We start from the raw sequence: 18880 nt of genomic DNA, 5'->3' as shown, positions 1-18880 counted from the left end.
ATCGATAAGAATAAAATAGATAATTTGAATATGTCTAATATAGAACTGCCGATTTAATAGGAAAATGTGTTATATTTATTATGTTAAGAAATTGATGAGATCTCGCATTATTTCACAAGGAAGTTTCACTTTTTGTACTCAATATAGAAGAATTTTGGACATTTTTATGAATAATTTATTCACAATTCAAGATACATATATCTATATTAAACTTTATGGACATTCACCTGAAAAAAATGTTAAATATATATAGTATAAAGACTTAATTACTTAAAAATCACCCACTTTGAACTTTTTTTTCGTTTATACCCTGACTTTGGAAAAAATTCATTTATACTCTGACGTATGTGTTTATGTTTCACCTCTACCCCGAGGCACTAAATTAACCTCTTTTTATTTTAAAAAAAGTCTAAAATAGTCCTTCATTTAGAGAAAAATTCATTTCTAATTAAACTCTAATTAGCTTAGGTTAAAAATGAAGAACCATTTTTTCTAGGTCATGGTATAAACGAAAAAAAAATTCAAGGTGAGTGATTTTTAAGTAATTAAGCCTAGTATAAATAAAAAATCACTTAAATAGCTCAAATTTAAAAATGATACATTTAATATCTTAAAAATATTAATATTTTACGGGTAAAATCAATTCTAATTAATGTTTCTAAAAATATTTTATTTAACTTTTTGTTTTGATAATTTGGGACGGAGGGAGCGCTTGTGGGAGGAATCGAACCCACGACCTAGCAGTTTGCTGCTTAACGCTTACACCATTTTGCATTTAATATATTAATTATTGTCATTTTTAAAAATAAATTTAAATACCGCAACTCAATTTTGCATCTATTGTTTATTATAGTCATTTTTAGAATTGAATTTTAATTTTACCTTAGCCAGCCATGTTAGTGCTAACTCAACATATTATAGCAAATGCTGACATTTTATCTATGAATCAAAGCGAACTATTTGTGATTTTTAATTCAAAAATTAAAACTGACCAAGTGTGTTTTAGGTTACTAATGACTTGGTTCGATTTTTAAATAATATATAAGCATTTGTTATTAAAATATGTTAAATTAACTGTACATAGTTGACATATATGATAATATTTAAAATTATTTTTAAAATAATAATAGTTAATGCAATAATTATGAAATAAAATTAAATGAGATTATTTTAAAAATATTAATTAAAATAGACCTTATTCATGAAATATTAATATTTGAAAAATATTAAGACAAAATGATAACTTGTTTTAATTTCACCTAAATGGCATGTATCTATAAACTGTCAGCGATAAATCTAATTTAGGTTAGTTGGTAGATATATGTTATATTAAATGAGCCTTAATTTGGTTGTACTGAGAATCGAAGCTAAAATAGATACCTTAGACACTTGAATTAGATCTCACTGGCTTGTTAATTATTTATAACATTTATATTAAATAATTGATGCATTATTTTAATGCGCATCTATTAAATACGGATTCCAAATGACTTATAAAATGAATATCAAATTTTTTTAGTATTAAATTATTAAAAATTATTATTATTATTATTAAAGTCATAATTAATTTTCGATCAAAAAAAAGTCATAATTAATTTAATACAAGTGACTACAACTAATTCAATTAAAAATATTCTAAACATTTATATAATAAACTAAATTTAAATAAAAATATATATCTATAATTTGTTACACCAATTTTTACAGTGCTTGTGTTGTCTACTATTATTTCACTTGATTCTTCACCTATATTTTATTTTAAATAGTCTTTTAGCAATTTATCTTGCACACATGTGATCCTTTTAGACGTAAAACGTCATCGCTTCATGCCAATTAAACCATATCATATTCTATAAATCGGTTCATATAAAAACTATAAATATACAAAATGAATAGTTAATAGAATATTTGATACAAAATATCCATTAAAGGTTAATAAAATAAAAACTGATAGTATAAAAACTTCATAAAGAGTTTAGCAATAAAATTCAACCAACCAAGAAGAATTACACTATGCAAAAAGAAAAAGGGTATCAATGACTTTTATACATGATAACTTCAAGGTAGCTTCCAACGCCTGCCACGTCACCTAATCTGCTTCTTCATTCTAACTTAACCACAGCGGAACAAGAAACCGAGTCAAGAAACTCATTACAGTCCGCGTTGACTCGTTCAAATCTTTTTAAATTAACTTTCTTGCTCTATTTCTTACTTTTGTTCTCTGATCCAAGATTTCAACTATAATCTCAATCATGTACTCCACAGACCCATCTTCTTACGATAGATACTCCGGCGGCCCACCACCACCTCCGCCTTATTTTACCCCGGAAACCACCACCACTGGGATTCCGGTCAGCTCATCTAATCAGTATTACTCCACTACTGGTACTGATAATTCTCTTTCTTCTTCTTCCCATCTTGAATCCAAGAAGAGAGATCCATGGTCTTCTGGCTTATGTGACTGCTTCTCCGATCAGAGAAACTGTAAGTGTTTTCATATAGATTTACTATGCGGCGGCGCGTTTCTTCACGCGCCTCTTTTGTTGGTGTGGTTTTGCTGATGAAATTGTTGCTGTTGGGTTTTGATAGGTTGTATTACATTTTGGTGTCCTTGTGTTACTTTTGGACAAGTTGCTGAGATTGTCGACAAGGGCTCTTCTGGTAATTTACCAATTTCTGTTACTGCTAGTTAAACTGTCAGTTATTAACTGTAACTGAATTTATTACCTAACTGACTTCATTGATTAGCTCATAAATAAAACTGAAATTTATTTACAAGAGAAAACTTATATATAGAGAGAGTTTCATAATTTTAGTAGCGATTTCAGAAATGGAAATGAAATATTGAAATGTAAAACTCGATAAGTTTTCATGCAATATTTATTTTCATTAATGTTGGAGATTGAAATTAAAGAGTTTTGATTATGGTGATTGACAATATAAAGTTTCAGAGTTTTAGTTTCATTCCGGAAATAGAAACACAATGCCAAAACATAGAACTCGATAAATTCATGCAATCATGCAATATAGATTTTCATTAATGCTTGGAGGAGTATTGAAATTAAGACTTTCAATCGTAATTGACAGTTATTGCTAGTTTGGCAATTCTTTATTCTTAGTTGATACAACCCACATTACATGTTCTGAGATCAAATGTTGTGAATTATGATAAGAATGGTATATATGTGCATGGTACAGCCTGCGGTGTTAATGGAGCACTATACACGATAATCGCATGTGTGACGGGTTGTGCTTGTTGCTTCTCGTGCTTCTATCGCGCAAAAATGAGACAGCAGTACTCTTTGAAGGAAAGCCCCTGTGGAGATTGTTTGGTTCATTGCTTCTGCGAGTATTGTGCGTTATGCCAAGAATATCGTGAGCTCAAAAGCCGTGGATATGACATGACTATAGGTACGTATTTGTTAACATTAATTGGGTTTTATCGACATGTTTGGTTCTCTTTAGTGATGAAATTCAATGATTACCGTGTTTTTCCTACTAGGATGGCATGGCAATGTGGAGCAAAAGAATCGTAGCTTGGAAATGGCTTCCGTGCCACCAGCTGTTGAAGGAGGCATGAGTCGATAGAGCTCGGAAGAGTCGAGATCTGGTCTTTGTATGCTTGTTGAACTAGTAAATATTTTTGTAATTGCATTTGTAGTGATTGTAACATTTTGTATGATTTATTATTGTGGGAATAGATAATAAGGTTCAAGTCAAAGATTTGGGGAAACAAAAAATTCAAAGGAAATGTATTGTAAAATGATATTACTAATCAGTATTATAATCAATTATTCAACTCTATTATTGTTAATTTGATCTTTCTCATATGTCAAAAAGACTCAGAATATTTTAATTTTAAGCTGTACTCTTCTTGCCTATGATAAATTTAGTCATGATCAAATTTCATAACTTGAACGGGTCAATGCATATCCAACAGTTGATTTTAAACCAAAGCAAACTGAATTTCTAAGAATTTTAAATTTTTCAAACCAAACCAGTCGATTTTACTGTTTTTTTTTTCAGTTTGAATTGGTTTGTACTAAAGTGAACTGAATTCTTTTTTTACTTCTAAAAACTGAAATGAATCGTAAAACTAATTTTTTTATTTATAATTTCAAACTGACACAATTCAATTTGCACTCCTAGATAAACATGCTAAATTGTGATCGTTAACAATTAAGGAGCGGATTGGTTGCTATATGAAGTTATGAACAAGAATGTTTACATTGTACAGAACATTTTTTGCTGCTTATACCTTGGCTTGATATATATTTGCTAGACAGTAACTCAACTAAGATTTCAGTTGCTAACAAGAAGAATGCATTACAGTGTATGAAGCATGTGGTTGGAGAATTGGTTTGAATTCAGAATCTTACTTCAAATACGAAACTAAAACGTGCAGCATTGAATTAATTACTCTGGATAAAAATCGATATCTTTGGAAGGACCTTTCCGAAGTTTATCTTGCAGATCAAGTTGCTTTGGTACTACGAGTTCAGTTCCCTCCCCAGATGCGCCAAAATATCTCTCCAGTACCATCTACAGCCAAAAAAATGATAGTAAATAATACGAGAGAGAAAAGGGAACTCGTAATAACAATTTATTGCATAAAACAATACTCCTTCAAGAAGAAGAAATATAATTTGGACTGCGTACCACAGCTGCATAGGCGTCGATACTCTTTTGTCGAGTTCCCTTGCTGAGGCCCCTGAAAGAAAATAGACATATTTAATCACTCAATGAACGTTAAACGTTCATGTGACATTAAGATCTCAACAGAAACATATAGTCTCATTCATTGGCCTGATATGGGAATTTTAAAGGAACCGTCATCTTTATAACCAAAATTAAGAGAATCAAACTTTTATTCTGTAGTCCTATTGATGATGATAGTGATAATTACTCAGATTCCACAGAATATCTTAGTTCACAGGCCACACAACTGAAGAGAAATCTTAATGTTTAATTATTCGTCGATTGAACAGAACAGCAAGAAAACTAAATTTTATTGACAACCCCATAAAATCACAGTAACTACTAACTAGTAAACAATAAATATAAAGGAACGTGCTTATAAGTTATAAGTAATAATTACATGTTAATCATCCGGTAAGTAGCGTCTGTAGATGTCCCATGTTCATCCTGTAGATATACTCTCCAACCCCTGAAGTCGAAGATCAAATTTTATTAATCAATCATCCATGTACAGAAAATGAAGAAATGCACCTTAAGCTACAGATTAACAAAATCATTACATTTACAATTTCTAAGAACGAATTGACCATAAAGGTACTAGATTCGACAAATAAAAAGAAGGTTACACCTTTCAGCAGCTCGAACAGCAAATCTTCCAGCAACACTACGAACTTTATTGGATTGGGGGGTTTCCTTTCCATCCCGAGATTTTGGAAGTCCGATTATAAACTCATCCACCTCCTACAAACTTTTCAGTTAAAAGCTACTAAAAACATGCTCTCATTAAATTAGATGATAAGCAACTATCAAACTGTTTCGCATGATTTCATTTCCTTCAAAATTATATAGTTGCCACTTGAATTTAAACACAAAATTTGACCAAATTAAAATTCTTGCAAGAACCATCTAATTTTCAGCATGATTTCTAGATTTGAATTGCAGATAAATGCAACTAAATTGAAAAATATGCAATCTTTTTAACATGCTGACACTAAATTAAACTCAAATTTCCAAAATTATTAACCTCGTCTTCAGCAACTTCAAGAATCCTAAGCTCAAGCTTGTCTCCACGCAATTCCAAAACCTAAACTTCAAAAAACAAAATTTCAACATTTCAAAATGGATATTCAAATAATAAAAAAACAGAAAAAGAGTGAAAATAAATAAAAATCGAATTGCTTACAGTGAGAGGTTTAAAGGAGAAGCCTTTACTAATGGCAAGACCAGTACGAGACAAACCCAAGTCCACTCCCAAACTGAACCCTCCTCTCCACTGTGAATCATTTTTCCGGCGAGCCGCATTTGGAGGAATTTCTTGAATGGACAATACTGCTCTTAGTTTTGAGCTGTGATTGTAAATTTGAGGTGGGGATTGTTGAACAGAATTGAGTTTTGAAGTGGGGTTTAAAGGGAAGAAGGATTGTGGTGATTTATTGAAAGGGATTTGTAAGGAACACATTTTTAGAGGATGGAAATTACAGTTCATGAACAGTTTAGCTAAATTGATGGAGAAGATGACTTTGGTTGAGAGCTTGAGTTTTGGGCCACTACTACCAACTCAAGCCTTTATACCATTTTTAAGCTCAAGATTTTTGGGCTTAGTTTTTGCTTTCAACTCTTCAAAGAATGATTAGATTTGGGAAGCGCTTGTAAAAATATTTAAACCTACGATTTAACAGTTTGTTGTCCGCTAATAATATTTGAGCTATATTTTAAATATATATAATTCAGTTACAATTATAAATATAAAATTGAAGAATTTTTTTAAAATAATTAAAAATGAAGAACGCTTGTACAAAAAATTAAATCTACTAACTAATACTCTCTCCGTCCCGTTTAAGAAGTTCCATATTCTATTTTGGGATGTCCCATTTAAAAAGTCTCATTACTATTTTTAGAATACTTTTCCATTGAATACCCTATTTTACCCTTATTTTAGTTATCTTAAAAGAGTTTTATGGAAAATTCCACTATCATTAATAGGGGCAAAACATGAAAAAATATGAAAAGACAAGAATGATTAATGTTTTCTTAATCTGTGTGTAAAGTCAAATGAGACTTCTAAAGTGGGACGGAAGGAGTATAATTTATTGGCCAGTATTTATACCATTTGAGTTATAACACTTTGGTGATTAAAACAGATGAACAACCTAGATAGAATCATTCCCATAACTTGAAACTGTTTGGATAAGAAACATTGTCATTTATGCTCTTAAAATTTGCCTCCGAGATCAAGGAAGCTCTTAACGTTCGGAAAAGTTCAAATATGCTCCAACGTCTTAAAAATTAAACAATCAGGCTCTCATTTTGACTTATAAATGAGACGTTAGGTGTTTGATTGTCAAAATTGGGAGGTTTAGTTGTTCATTTTTCAAGACGTTGAGGGTATATTTGAATCTTTCCGCATATTAAGAGTTTATCTGATCCTGGAGATAAACTTTATAGATACAAATGACCCTTTTCTCTTTGGATAATGATAAAATTGCAAACTTATGTCCCCATTTGAACTCAGGTGTCCTTGTAAGATTCCCACTTCCGAAGGGCATGCAGAGGAGAGAAGATATTTGAAAATTAAATTTTTCGTATCCCCGCAATTGGCGTTTCTCTGTCCAAATGATGCTGATCCGGCCTTTTGCTTTCCATTCACTTTGAGGTCCCAACTTTCACATTTTTAAAATGAAATCAAATTAACTTTAAAATTTTAAATTCAATTGAAATAATCAATCCGTGTGATTAATTTGTTTGAGATCGACTAATGTCTACCAAAAGAGAGCTTAATGTTGATGTATGAATCCTCAACTAGGCTAATGATTTAACTTTTAGATATTTTACCGGTATTTGTTTTGATTGGAAATGCATCGCTAAATTAGATGATTTTCAGTGTTTGTGAAAAAATTAATTTCATGATTTTAACCGCCGTTCAGCTCACGTAATATTTGAACTAACTCATGGTCATGAATTGGAACATTCATTTCAAACTAAATACTTAGTACAACTTTTCATATTTGGTGGGAAAATAGAAAATTCCATGAAAAATATGAATGGATGTATAGATTTTAAAATCAACAAAAATTTATTTTGCTCTCTCAACTTGTCAAAAAAAAAAATCAATCAATAAGTTCATAACTTAACAAAAATATCAATATATAATATATACTCCCTCCGTCCCGTTTAAGAAGGGACAAATAATTTTTTCACATATATTAAGAAAGCATTAATTATTATAGTGTTTTCTTATTTTACCCCTATTTATGATAGTGTTGTATTTTGTGTATGGACTAATAGTCATTAATTATGGAAAGAGAAAAGAGGGTAAAAAAGGAAAATTCATATAAATTGGCACAGAAAACACGATATGGCCTTCTTAAGTGGGACAAATAAAAATGAGATAGGTCCCTTCTTAAATAGGACGGAGGAAGTATTAGTTAATTTGGTTATTGGCAAAAAAATAATTAAAGCAATATATATTGAAGATGAAATAGTAAAAAAATATTGAGTAATATGATGTGGAAAGTAAATGTGGGTCTAGTTTGAATGGTTAAAACACCTCTAAATGTATTAAGAGGTTGTGGGTTCGAAGCACACCTCGATAACCAACAACTAACAAATAAGACTTGAAAGAGTCGCTTACCATGTTTTATGAAAAAATAAATGATGTGAAAAGAGTAAAGGAACAAATTAACCAACTTATAATTTATCCAAAGCTAATTCTAATTCATAAATTAAAATTGGCTAAATTTGTTTTGGGTCTTTAAATACTTGTGGTCCCATTGGCTATTTCTAATTCCCATTGGCTATTTCTATCTAATTCATAAATTAACAAAAATAGCTAATTTTAATTTATAAATTAACATTTGGTTTATTATGTCCTTCAACTTCTATTTGATTTTTTCAGATTCTTTAACTCTTTTTTTTTCGGTTCATCAAATTACTTAACTTCTATTTAAGAATTTGAAAAAGTCAAATAGAAGTTGAGGAAACTGATGAACTAAAATCTTATAATTTAAGGACCCAAAATAGATTTAGCTTTTAAAATTCTATTGTCATCTTATGCATAACATAATAATCTCCCACAGTGAAGAAAATGACATGAGATTCAGTCAACACAACACTAGTAAAATTTAGGGGTCAAGAGTTTAGCTTTCGTCTGGTCTGGTCGGCTGCAAAGTTTCCTGTTAATCAAGGCAAAAAGAAAAGGACTCAATTTAAAGTTTAAACTAAACAATCCATTGTCCCCTCTTCACCTAACCCAACAACGACCTCGACGATGCCCCATTCCATTAAAAAACCTCCAAAAACATGCACCCACTTCATAATAAAGCTATTGAATAGCATTGCAACACTGTACATAAACTTTGCCCTTTTTTCTTTCACTTTTTAGTTTCTTTTTCTCTTTTAATTTCTCTGAGACATTTAATCAAACACATTGCGTGCATTTCCAGTTACCCCACTGTATCATCCCATTTCATCCTCATTTTTTTACTTTAGGATGATTTGGGCTGTTTAAGAGGGATAAGGAGCTAGGGTACCGTAATGGAGGGAGCGGAGTTGGAGCTGGAGAGGAGGAGTAGGTTCTTGAATAGTTTAATAGAGAAAAAGAAAGTTAAAGAGCAGAAAAATCAGTATGATAAGCTGAATGTTCGTGTTCGAGCTTCGGATATGCCTATTCCCTTGCAAACTCGAGCTTTTAGATGCTCTCGTGATCTGCTTGATTCTATGTTGCCTGGGAAACTTGACAGTAAACGCATTGCTCTTGCTCTTAAAAAGGTCTCAATTATTTACTTTGTTTTTTTTATCTTTTTTAATCTTGTGCTTTGTTGAGTTTTTAACTTGGATTGATCATGTTTGCTGGGTTGCTACATTTAAATTAATATGAACCCAGGTAGCACGGACACGGGAAACGGGATACTCTGACAGATATGACAAAACGGTGTTATTTTAAGGTTTTGTATGTTAAAAAATAAAGATTCATGTCTGAAATGTCAAGTGTTCGAAATGTTTATGAATTGAGACATATTAATTGAATGAAATGTCCGTGTTATCGGGTACTGTTTATTTGAGGATTTAGGCAACTGCATTTATGTAAAGTCTCTTTCTTTTAGCTCTTCTTATGTCTCTGCTTGAGTATTTATGTTCTGTGTTCTGTTTTTTCTGTTTTATAATTTAATTTTGAATGGTTTTAGAGTAAGGAATTCTTTCAAATGTGTTCAAAAGGGGTCAATTGTGTGTCAGTGTTGAATTTCTTTTGGTGCCATTATAGGATTTAATGCTGCAGTTCTGTTTGTCAGTACACATGCAATAATTTCAAATACTCGTGGTCCCATTGGCTACTTTTGTTCTTAACTCTTTCAGTAAATCTTCCTAGCTGAATTAGTGTTTGAATTTGGTATTATCCAATTGTTGTTGGATGCATTAAGTGAATATCACTTAAATTCAGATTTTTTTATACTGGATTAAGCTTAAGCAACTCATGAAAATATAGTTTTGTTTGCTTGATTTCATTTTTATGTCAAATCTTAAGAATATTGCTCTGAATAACTAAATGTTTTCGCTTGGAGTGAATGAGACTTAAATTATTCTCTGTTTAAATCATGTCTCTCATTCTAGGGTGAAAGCAATTTACTTTGTTTTTCATGAAGTTTAAGCTTTAAGCTGTAGATTGCAACACATAAACCATCATAATTGTAAAATTCGACAGGAAAAGGAGTTACTATGCTTGTCTAAGATTGACCATGTATGGGTCAAAGTAGCTGGTAGGACTGCTGTATGTCATTTTCGGCGTACTTGTAAAATAAAATCTAGTTTTTGCTTGGGTTTGAATTTTTATATTTGTTGATGCTAAGACTGCACCGTTCCATTTGCACCATGATACCTTGAGTGAGCACTGCAAAGGTTCACAAGAGAGAGACCGTGAATTTGAAAATAGCAAGCATATGCACAGGCAGAAGCTTGTCACAATTCACAAGTTTTTTGATTATCAACTTTTTAAACATTAGGATTTTGGTTTTGGCTCGACTTATGCAGCGTTTATTTTGCATGGTAGACAAAATTTATGTCCAGTTATTTTACATAAATTTGTACAACTCTACTCAACTAAGTCATTATCCAAGTTAATTGGGATCTGCTAGATGGATTCTGTGGATTCCTTTCTTCCACTCCCCACGAGTTTGGGGCATATTTTCAAAAAAAGGTCTTCAAATTCAGTATTTTCTTTCAAACTCTTTTAGAGCTATCTTCAATTGAGGAGCGTTAGTTGATATGTGATTACAAAAGAGGTTACATACTGTGAATTTCTGCCGATTCATTCTTTATTTTGCTGGCTTTCTTATCATCAGCCTACATTGCACTGGAACTCCTCGACTTCTATATATTGGCGTTTCTTTGTCATTTCCAGAACCATTTCTGAAATTCTAAAAAATTATGTTGGTAACATATTCTTATAAAATATATAGTTTCTTCGTTTTTCGTGTCAACATTTCTGTGCTACAGTCATTAGCAATGTTTTTTCAGCATACATGTATTGATTTTGATGGGAGCAAAACTTTGTAATTTGAATAATCCACTTATCCTTTTCTTCTTATACTTCTTTTGCTCTTAAATTTTCCAGGAATTCGACTCCGCTTACGGTCCAGCCTGGCATTGCATAGTGGGAACAAGCTTTGGTTCATATGTCACTCATTCTGTAGGAGGCTTCTTGTACTTTTCAATTGACAAGGTTTACATCCTTCTCTTTAAGACTGCTGTTGAACCTTTAGACCATTAATGATTTGCAAATTTGAGTTTTACACTAATCTTTCTTGTTATTGATATCACACATCTCCATCTCCTCTTGTACTCTCATGAAAGATTGTAATTTAATTATTCTTTTATCATCTTTTTTGCTATGTAATCTCAACTTTAAAGCATGAAATGATGGTTTTCCTTTTTCTCTTTGATTGATTGCAGCATTACATATCATCTGTTACACATAAATTTTGCAGTCAAATATGAAAATGGATGTATAACAGTAGCTGCATTGTCGTGTTTTGGATTATTAACGAAATAGAGTAATTAACAACAAAAGAATTCAAGTTCGTGATTTTGCATAAAAAAACAAAACTTGTTATTTTTGTCAATTTACACGTTTGACTATCAAAATTGACGTCAAGGTGTTAAGTGATTCAAAATTGACAAGCCGTGAGCTTTGCTCCACAAATTTGGACTCTTTTGATATCTTTTTCGTTGGAACTGCAAGAGCTTCTCATTTCTCTATCAAATATTTGCAGCTCCAGCCTGCAGTTTTAGATGCAATAACTTGTCCATAACTAGATTCAGGGCCTAGGGGTATAACCGAGTTGAGTCAACTTACGAGTTATTCAAATTATAGTTGAATTTGTTATATGATTTTAATTGAGTCCAGTTTGAGCTACTTGAGAGGCTTATGAGCCTGATCAGATTTCGGTTAATTTAATTTCTTAAATCCTTTATAATCAGATATATTTACAATAATATTCTCATTTTTTAATTAAAAATAAATTTTTAACTAATTATACAGGAAAGTAAATCGAGTCGAGTCAAGTTTGATTCTCAACTAGTCTACCAAGTTTGAGTTCGAGTTCCTAAATTAAATTGCATTAAATTCTGGTCTAATTTTGAGCTACAATATGCAGCACAGGCACAAAAAATTAGGACACTTGGACACAGATACAACGAAACAATATTATTAAAGATTTTTTATGTTAAAAATGAAAAAGATTATTTGCATGAAATACCCATGCTCCCTACGAATTTTAAAGTCGAGTTTGCGCTTGAGTTTGACAGCGTTTCGACTCGCCTAAATCCCTGGATTTAGATTTGGTTATGAATACTTATGGTTAGGATTCAGGTTATTGATATACATGTGACTTGCGAATAAGCTTTTGACGCATTATTTTTGCGTTGCAAATAAAGAATATATGTGAATCCTTTGACTATTATCCTCAAAAAGCGACTCTCAATTCGTAAAAGAGTGGCTCATGTTACTCCACACAAGTACACAACCATCCAACAACACTCTCAAATCAAATATATCTTCATTTTTCATACACTTAACACAATTTTCAAAATCTACAAATCATACCTTTTACTCACTAATCCGAATTGCAGATCTAATGGAAGATGAATCCGTTACTGAATCGATGCAAGCTGAGGCGGAACAGCCCCACGATGCTTTATTTCTGGTCTTAGCTTACCTTCCTGTACTAGAGCTTCTTAACATGACTCAAACTTGTGTATCATTGAGGGATGCAGTGAACAAAGATGTATTGCCATGGCTCAATATCATAATTGAGAGGCCGTTAAGCTCGCGATTGTCCGATGAGATTCTGATGAAAATTACTTCCAAGGCGGACGGGAAATTGAGAAGTTTGATTATCAGGAATTGTGTGAAGATAACGGATTATGGACTTCAAAGAGTTGTAGAGGAAAATCCTTATATCAATAAGGTATGGATATTGATCATAATAAATTTCTTTACCACTTGGTTCATTTTAATTTTTCGACAATCCGAGGTTAACTTTCATTTAGCATTAATTTCACTATAAATTCTACCTCATTCCCTTGAAAATTTTCAAAAATATTTAAAACTTCATACAATTTCTGACAGCAGTTTTGGCTAAAGCCTACTTCAAAATTAAGGTTGTTATGCTCGTGAAAATACATCTAAAACTCTGAAAAATTATATTACGAGACAATTCTGAATTTTAAAAACAAAAAAAAAAGTTGACCTAAATTTTTTGGGTTACTTACTATAAAATGTTTGGCCATTCATGAAAATTATAATTTAATCATATTGATTTATTTTTCACAACTTTTGATAAAAAAAAAAAATTATTTTTTACAATGCAATGACCTTTCAATATTTTGCAATTTCATGCAATTTGATCATTCAAAAGTGATGTATTTATTCATAGGAGACGAGGTGTGCACGGAACATAACGGTGATGGTCGTGTTGCATGATATTGCAAAAATTTGAAAAATTATGCATGACATTACAAAAATAAATATATTATTAAATTGTAAATTCACTAAAGGTTAAGCCGTTTTTAGTAATTAATCCTAAATTGTTTCTTATATTTAAGAGTTAACAAGATTCTTAGTTCTATTTCTCCTTCATGCTTATACAGCTCCATCTACCGGGTTGCACCAGCTTAACACCAGAAGGAATCATTATAGCTGTGAAGACACTATCTCAACAACCAAACAGCTTGAAAAGCTTGCAGATAAATGGCATCTACAACTTAAATAAACAACACCTTCAAACTCTTTCCTCCTGTCTTCGTACGGACCCTGCGCAAAAGAAGCCGCATCCTATTCTCTATCATCATTACAGAATTAATCCATCATCAACCTGCATGGAAAAAGATCGAATAATCGACGTAGATGTCTGTGTGAAGTGCGATGAGGTTCAAATGGTGTTCGACTGCTCAAGGGGAATATGCAGGCAAAAGAGGGACCGTGGTTCTGCAGGCTGCAGAGGGTGTAACTTCTGCATTACAAGATGTGAAGAATGTGGAGGATGCGTCGTTGCTGAAGAACAAGAGGACACAGCATGTGCAGACGTACTGTGTTCGGATTGTTGGATTCATCTGCCGAAGTGTAATCATTGCAACAAGCCGTATTGCAAGAGACATGCAAATCAGCTGTTCAGTTCTTCGGGCTGTATCGGGTTTGTCTGCGAAGCATGTCATGTCATTGCAATTGGAGATTCAATTTGGGGCGATAATGCTGTTGAATAATCTTCTGTATTCCTTGCAAAATGTTGAAAAATTGAGCAAGGCTTTTCCTATGTAATATGAAAATGAAAATGCTGAAACAACAAAATCTGGAAATAAAAAATGCCGAAATAACATTTTTTTCCAAGAACATGTTATACATATTGAAATTTGGATTTTCAAAAGCGTTTTCAGAAATGAAAACAAAACCACGTTAAAGATTTAATTTACTAAAATCTATGAAACTTACAAATACAATTCAATCATACTCATAAATGAAATGAGAATGTCACAATTCAGTTCAAAGAATACAACAATATCACCCTAATGAAATAGTTACAACTTACAACGAGAAAACCAGCCAATCGATTAGGCTGGTTTATACCAATGCAGACATAAGCCTGGTGTTAGGACATAGACTACTTAATCCTAAGCTCAATCAACTTTGTCAGCCCTTAACTCCATTCGAGGAGAATCAAAATCGGGTATGCTCAAAGTTGTCCAACAGAATGATAAAAACTACATTTTCGAATGATGGTCAACTAATTTTGTGCATTATATTAAAGATTATAAGACAATTGCACTCATTAGCAAACCACATAATATCACAAGGGTTGTGAAAGAATTAGCATTATAGAGCTGAGGGCTATCAGAAGTTGTTGAATTGGTAGATGGAGCAAGCGAGGTGGTGTTTGTCAGGGTGCCATTTCTTCCAGAACTACAATAAAAATACAAGCAGCGAGAAGATAAAGACTTTAGTACTATATTTATGGAAATAATTAGTCTGACGCAGTGCTAGAAAATAATCATATTGTTAAAAAGTTGAAACTTAAATCAATTAGATGCTTTGATTCATACCTTCCGGGAAATATACAAGAACCATGACCTGCACCAGTAAAACAAAGTTAGGATTTCATTGAGCAAAGCCTACAAATAATAACTAAAAATGCACTAAAAACTTTTATCAGCTTTCAAACATCGAAAAATTTTCATGTAGTATTTTCCATCTATCATCACGAGCCATTCACAAACTGGGATTCGATTTGGTCAACATGCTATCAGTGTTTTTTACCCTTTTTTAGCATTCAAAATTTAAAGAACTAAAATTGCAAAATGCAAAAAGAAAAAGGAATGTAAGTTCAGCAAGAACTGTTCAATTTGCTTAAAGAAACTTTTTTTCTTTTTAAATATAGCACTTCCTTACTTGGAACATAGATTCTTACTTGGATCGGTGGTCGTAACGGTAGCAACTCCTTTGAAATCGCAGGTCCCAGGAGACTTAGCCATCCGCTGGAAATAAGCATTGAAAGCGAATGTTGAATGTGTAACCACATTGTCTGGCTCGTAACATGGTTGACCCTGCAACAGAGGAGTGCAATCAACTTTTCCAGGTCCGCAAGCCCAATCCAATGCAGCCTGTAACATCTTTGGGTCAGAACCTTCTTTTGCAACACAGAATGTCTGGTTCGTAGTGTCATTTGCCAACACGGTACCAGCACCTGTCAAATGTAAGATATAAACCGGCACCCCATTTGCATCAAAAAGTCCCCAGTTCTTCTCAGAAACTGGTCCGGGTCTCGTATCTTCATTATAAAGCTCATAGATATAAGTACTGACTGAAATCCCTGGATGTTTGGGAGTACCAGTGTTATTAAGAACGTGCCTAATTAAGTTGCTATTGTAAGTGTTTGCATTTTCTATTGTCGCATCTGGCTCATTCGAGTCTCCCTTGGATGGCCAGCCAGACTCTGTCACAACAATGGGGACATTGGTGAAGTTTAAATAAGACATCGCAAAGTATGCAGCATCAACCAGAGCTTCAAAGACATTAGTGTAGTGAAGAAGTGTATTAGCATCCACAGCTTCCTTGTTAGGAGGGAGAGGTCGAAAAAGTGCATAGTCTAATGGAATAATGCTATTAGACTGCATGTAACTATAATAAGGATAGACATTTATCATAAAGTATGATCCGGTTGACTGTAAAAACTTCAGCAAGGGAACCATTACAGGGTCCCATGTGCGATTAAAGAAAGCTTGCGAAGGGGGAAAAGAATCGAGGATAATGGAAGAAGAATGCGGAGTAGAGACTTTAATTTGGCTATCGAGATTAGATGCGACAAGGGCAGAATGTATGAACTTTACAGCAGATACTAGGATCGGGGCAGCATTTGGGAGAGTGGTTAGAACTTCAGAACCAACTGCTATTGCTGTGATATTGGTGGCAGGAACATGGGCTATTACATTGCGAGCAACCCAATTGGCTGCAGTGGCATTTGATTGACCAATCCCAAGTAGTTGCTCATTGGGAACAGAAACTGTTACCCGGATGCCTGAGTTGGCAAGTGCAACCAGCATCGCTCGGTCTGCATCATAAAGCCTGACATGGTGTATATTCTGAGCCTTCAGAAGGGCCACCACTTGAGTCGGGCTTGGCATGTCCGAGAGGGAAGTACCGACATTAACGCCAATGAAAGCATCTAAAAACAGAAAATAATTATAATGCAAGGAATTAGCCAAGTATGATACCATATTCAAGGTAAACCAAAGTATGACTGACTTGAAGAACTAAATCAACAATCCACTTTCAATTTCTATGATAAGTATAAAGTATAAACATATTAAAAGTTAAATACAAGGCTTTTTAACATAGCATATTTTATTATGATTATAGAGATATCTAATCAGAAAGAGAAAAGGCAACTATACTGACAATCTTTCTTTTTTTTGAAAGGCACATTAAGAGTCAGATCTATCATCAGGATTTATGAAGGGGCTGTATCATATGATATAATGGAATAAAACATGAAACAATGCTAGCAAGTTGAGCAGCCAAATGTCATTAATACCCTTCAAATCATTTCTAGGATTCCAATTCAAGCAACAAAAATATGTTCTTACATCCACAGGCCAGGGACATTTGGTCCCAACTCCTAAGCATATTCCATTATGGAAATGCAGCAGAAGCTGGTAAAAAGACTGTCACATGAGCTGGGAAGCAGTACATTGCTTCATTAAAAGTGGGCAGAGTAAAGATCAGAAATTTTCACCAAAAAAGAAAGACTTTTAAGTAAAAACTTCTACTTAAGTGGGCAACAAAGTAAATTAACAAAAAGAAATCAAGAATCTCCAACCCATGCTCTCCCCATTCTTATTCTTGTACCTTTCTACTTAATAATGCAATAAAAGTAGAACAAGCTAGTTACTTAATTTAGTTAAAACTTACATTAGTATTCTAATTAACTATCAATGGCATTTCATGAATTAACTAAAGTTCTATCTGTAATCATTCATCTGTTCTTCACTCCATGTTAATAAATCGAATGTTTAAGCTAGTTTCAAACTTCAAAGTTAGCAGACTAAGATCATTTAAACAAAAAGACCACATTTGAGGAGCATTTACAGTAAAACTGTTCAGATTAAAGCTCGTACCATTTGAGCTATAGCTCGTTCGGAACAGTTCAGATTGTTTGAAGGGCAAAGATTGTAATGAGTTGAGTTCAAAACAAAGAACATAGTTTGACATAAACAAGCAGTAATACAGAACTCGCAGAGACCAAAAAGAAAAGAATGGTTAGGGTAGTGTACCTTTATCAGCAGAAACTGCAGAGACTGATAATAAGAGAAGCAAGAACAACACAGCCATAGACAGAATATTTGTGAACCGAAATCTTTAGTTTTGAAGAACCATGAACACCAAGAAAGGAAAAGTTGAAGAATAAACTGGAAAAACACCAAAAAATGAAAAAAGAAAGAATCTTGAGATGGGAAGAAGCAGAGAAAGTAGGGATAGAGAAGTAAAAAAAGAGGGAGCTGCTGCTTTTGAGGTTTCAGTGGGATGTGAAACACAAACTAAGCTTCTTTAGTTTTTATTTAGTAACTAAACACAACTGCTTTGCTTTTGTTCATTTGTGATTTATGATCACAAATGAAATATGTTCTATTTTTTCTCTTTTTTTGGTTTCTTCGCCTTTTCTTATTCTTTCTGTTTTATAATAAACTGAAGTTTTTACTAACTCGAATCTTTGATTTAAAAATAAAACAAACAAATTCGAATCTCTTTATATACGCACACACTTATACTTTTAATTTTAAGTTATGAATGCTGACTAGGTAGTACGGGGTCCGGCATGGATGCGAGGAAACAGAATATTTGGATACGGACACGAACACGGCGGAACGGTGTTATTTTAATTTTTTTTTAGTAAAAAATAAAATTTCATGGCCGAAACAGGACCCGTTGATAGAATGAAGTGTACATACTACCTAGATAGTTGATCATTAACTCAGTATAAATTAAAAAAGAACCTTAATTTTTATAAAAATCTCAAATTTTTAATGTGTTTATAATTATAACACATAACATATAGTAGGAGTATTTAGTGTTTAGCAATCGGATGCTAATTTTTAAATTTTTATAATTTAACACACCAAATTATTTTCCGTCAAAAAA

The 18880-nt window shown here is 32.7% G+C and overlaps 5 protein-coding genes across 5 annotated transcripts; 3 read left to right on the top strand and 2 right to left on the bottom strand.

The window, feature by feature from the left end:
• Window positions 1-2046: 2046 nt before the first annotated feature.
• On the top strand, window positions 2047-3814 carry LOC126679791 (protein PLANT CADMIUM RESISTANCE 2-like). Its single transcript, XM_050374772.2, has 4 exons — window positions 2047-2484; window positions 2590-2661; window positions 3199-3411; window positions 3503-3814. Exons 1-4 carry the CDS (start codon window positions 2253-2255, stop codon window positions 3586-3588), a joined length of 603 nt encoding a protein of 200 aa, XP_050230729.1. The 5' UTR covers window positions 2047-2252; the 3' UTR covers window positions 3589-3814.
• Window positions 3815-4163: 349 nt separating this feature from the next.
• On the bottom strand, window positions 4164-6290 carry LOC126680732 (uncharacterized). The gene is made up of 6 exons (XM_050375913.2): window positions 5882-6290; window positions 5723-5782; window positions 5327-5439; window positions 5099-5167; window positions 4660-4711; window positions 4164-4542 (listed from the first exon to the last, which is right to left on the bottom strand). Exons 1-6 carry the CDS (start codon window positions 6182-6184, stop codon window positions 4417-4419), a joined length of 723 nt encoding a protein of 240 aa, XP_050231870.1. The 5' UTR covers window positions 6185-6290; the 3' UTR covers window positions 4164-4416.
• Window positions 6291-8936: 2646 nt separating this feature from the next.
• On the top strand, window positions 8937-11631 carry LOC126680733 (dynein light chain 1, cytoplasmic). The gene is made up of 2 exons (XM_050375914.2): window positions 8937-9465; window positions 11306-11631. Exons 1-2 carry the CDS (start codon window positions 9232-9234, stop codon window positions 11459-11461), a joined length of 390 nt encoding a protein of 129 aa, XP_050231871.1. The 5' UTR covers window positions 8937-9231; the 3' UTR covers window positions 11462-11631.
• Window positions 11632-12605: 974 nt separating this feature from the next.
• On the top strand, window positions 12606-14594 carry LOC126680731 (F-box protein SKIP28). The gene is made up of 2 exons (XM_050375912.2): window positions 12606-13160; window positions 13843-14594. Exons 1-2 carry the CDS (start codon window positions 12693-12695, stop codon window positions 14452-14454), a joined length of 1080 nt encoding a protein of 359 aa, XP_050231869.1. The 5' UTR covers window positions 12606-12692; the 3' UTR covers window positions 14455-14594.
• An 82-nt stretch (window positions 14595-14676) lies between these two features.
• Window positions 14677-18309, bottom strand: LOC126680730 (glucan endo-1,3-beta-glucosidase 3). Its single transcript, XM_050375911.2, has 4 exons — window positions 18016-18309; window positions 15654-16907; window positions 15289-15316; window positions 14677-15148 (listed from the first exon to the last, which is right to left on the bottom strand). Exons 1-4 carry the CDS (start codon window positions 18071-18073, stop codon window positions 14998-15000), a joined length of 1491 nt encoding a protein of 496 aa, XP_050231868.1. The 5' UTR covers window positions 18074-18309; the 3' UTR covers window positions 14677-14997.
• Between the last annotated feature and the right edge of the window lie 571 nt (window positions 18310-18880).

This window comes from Mercurialis annua, linkage group LG5 (assembly GCF_937616625.2).
Source record: "Mercurialis annua linkage group LG5, ddMerAnnu1.2, whole genome shotgun sequence".
NCBI lineage: Eukaryota > Viridiplantae > Streptophyta > Magnoliopsida > Malpighiales > Euphorbiaceae > Mercurialis > Mercurialis annua.
This window is presented reverse-complemented; position numbering and strand designations above follow the sequence as displayed.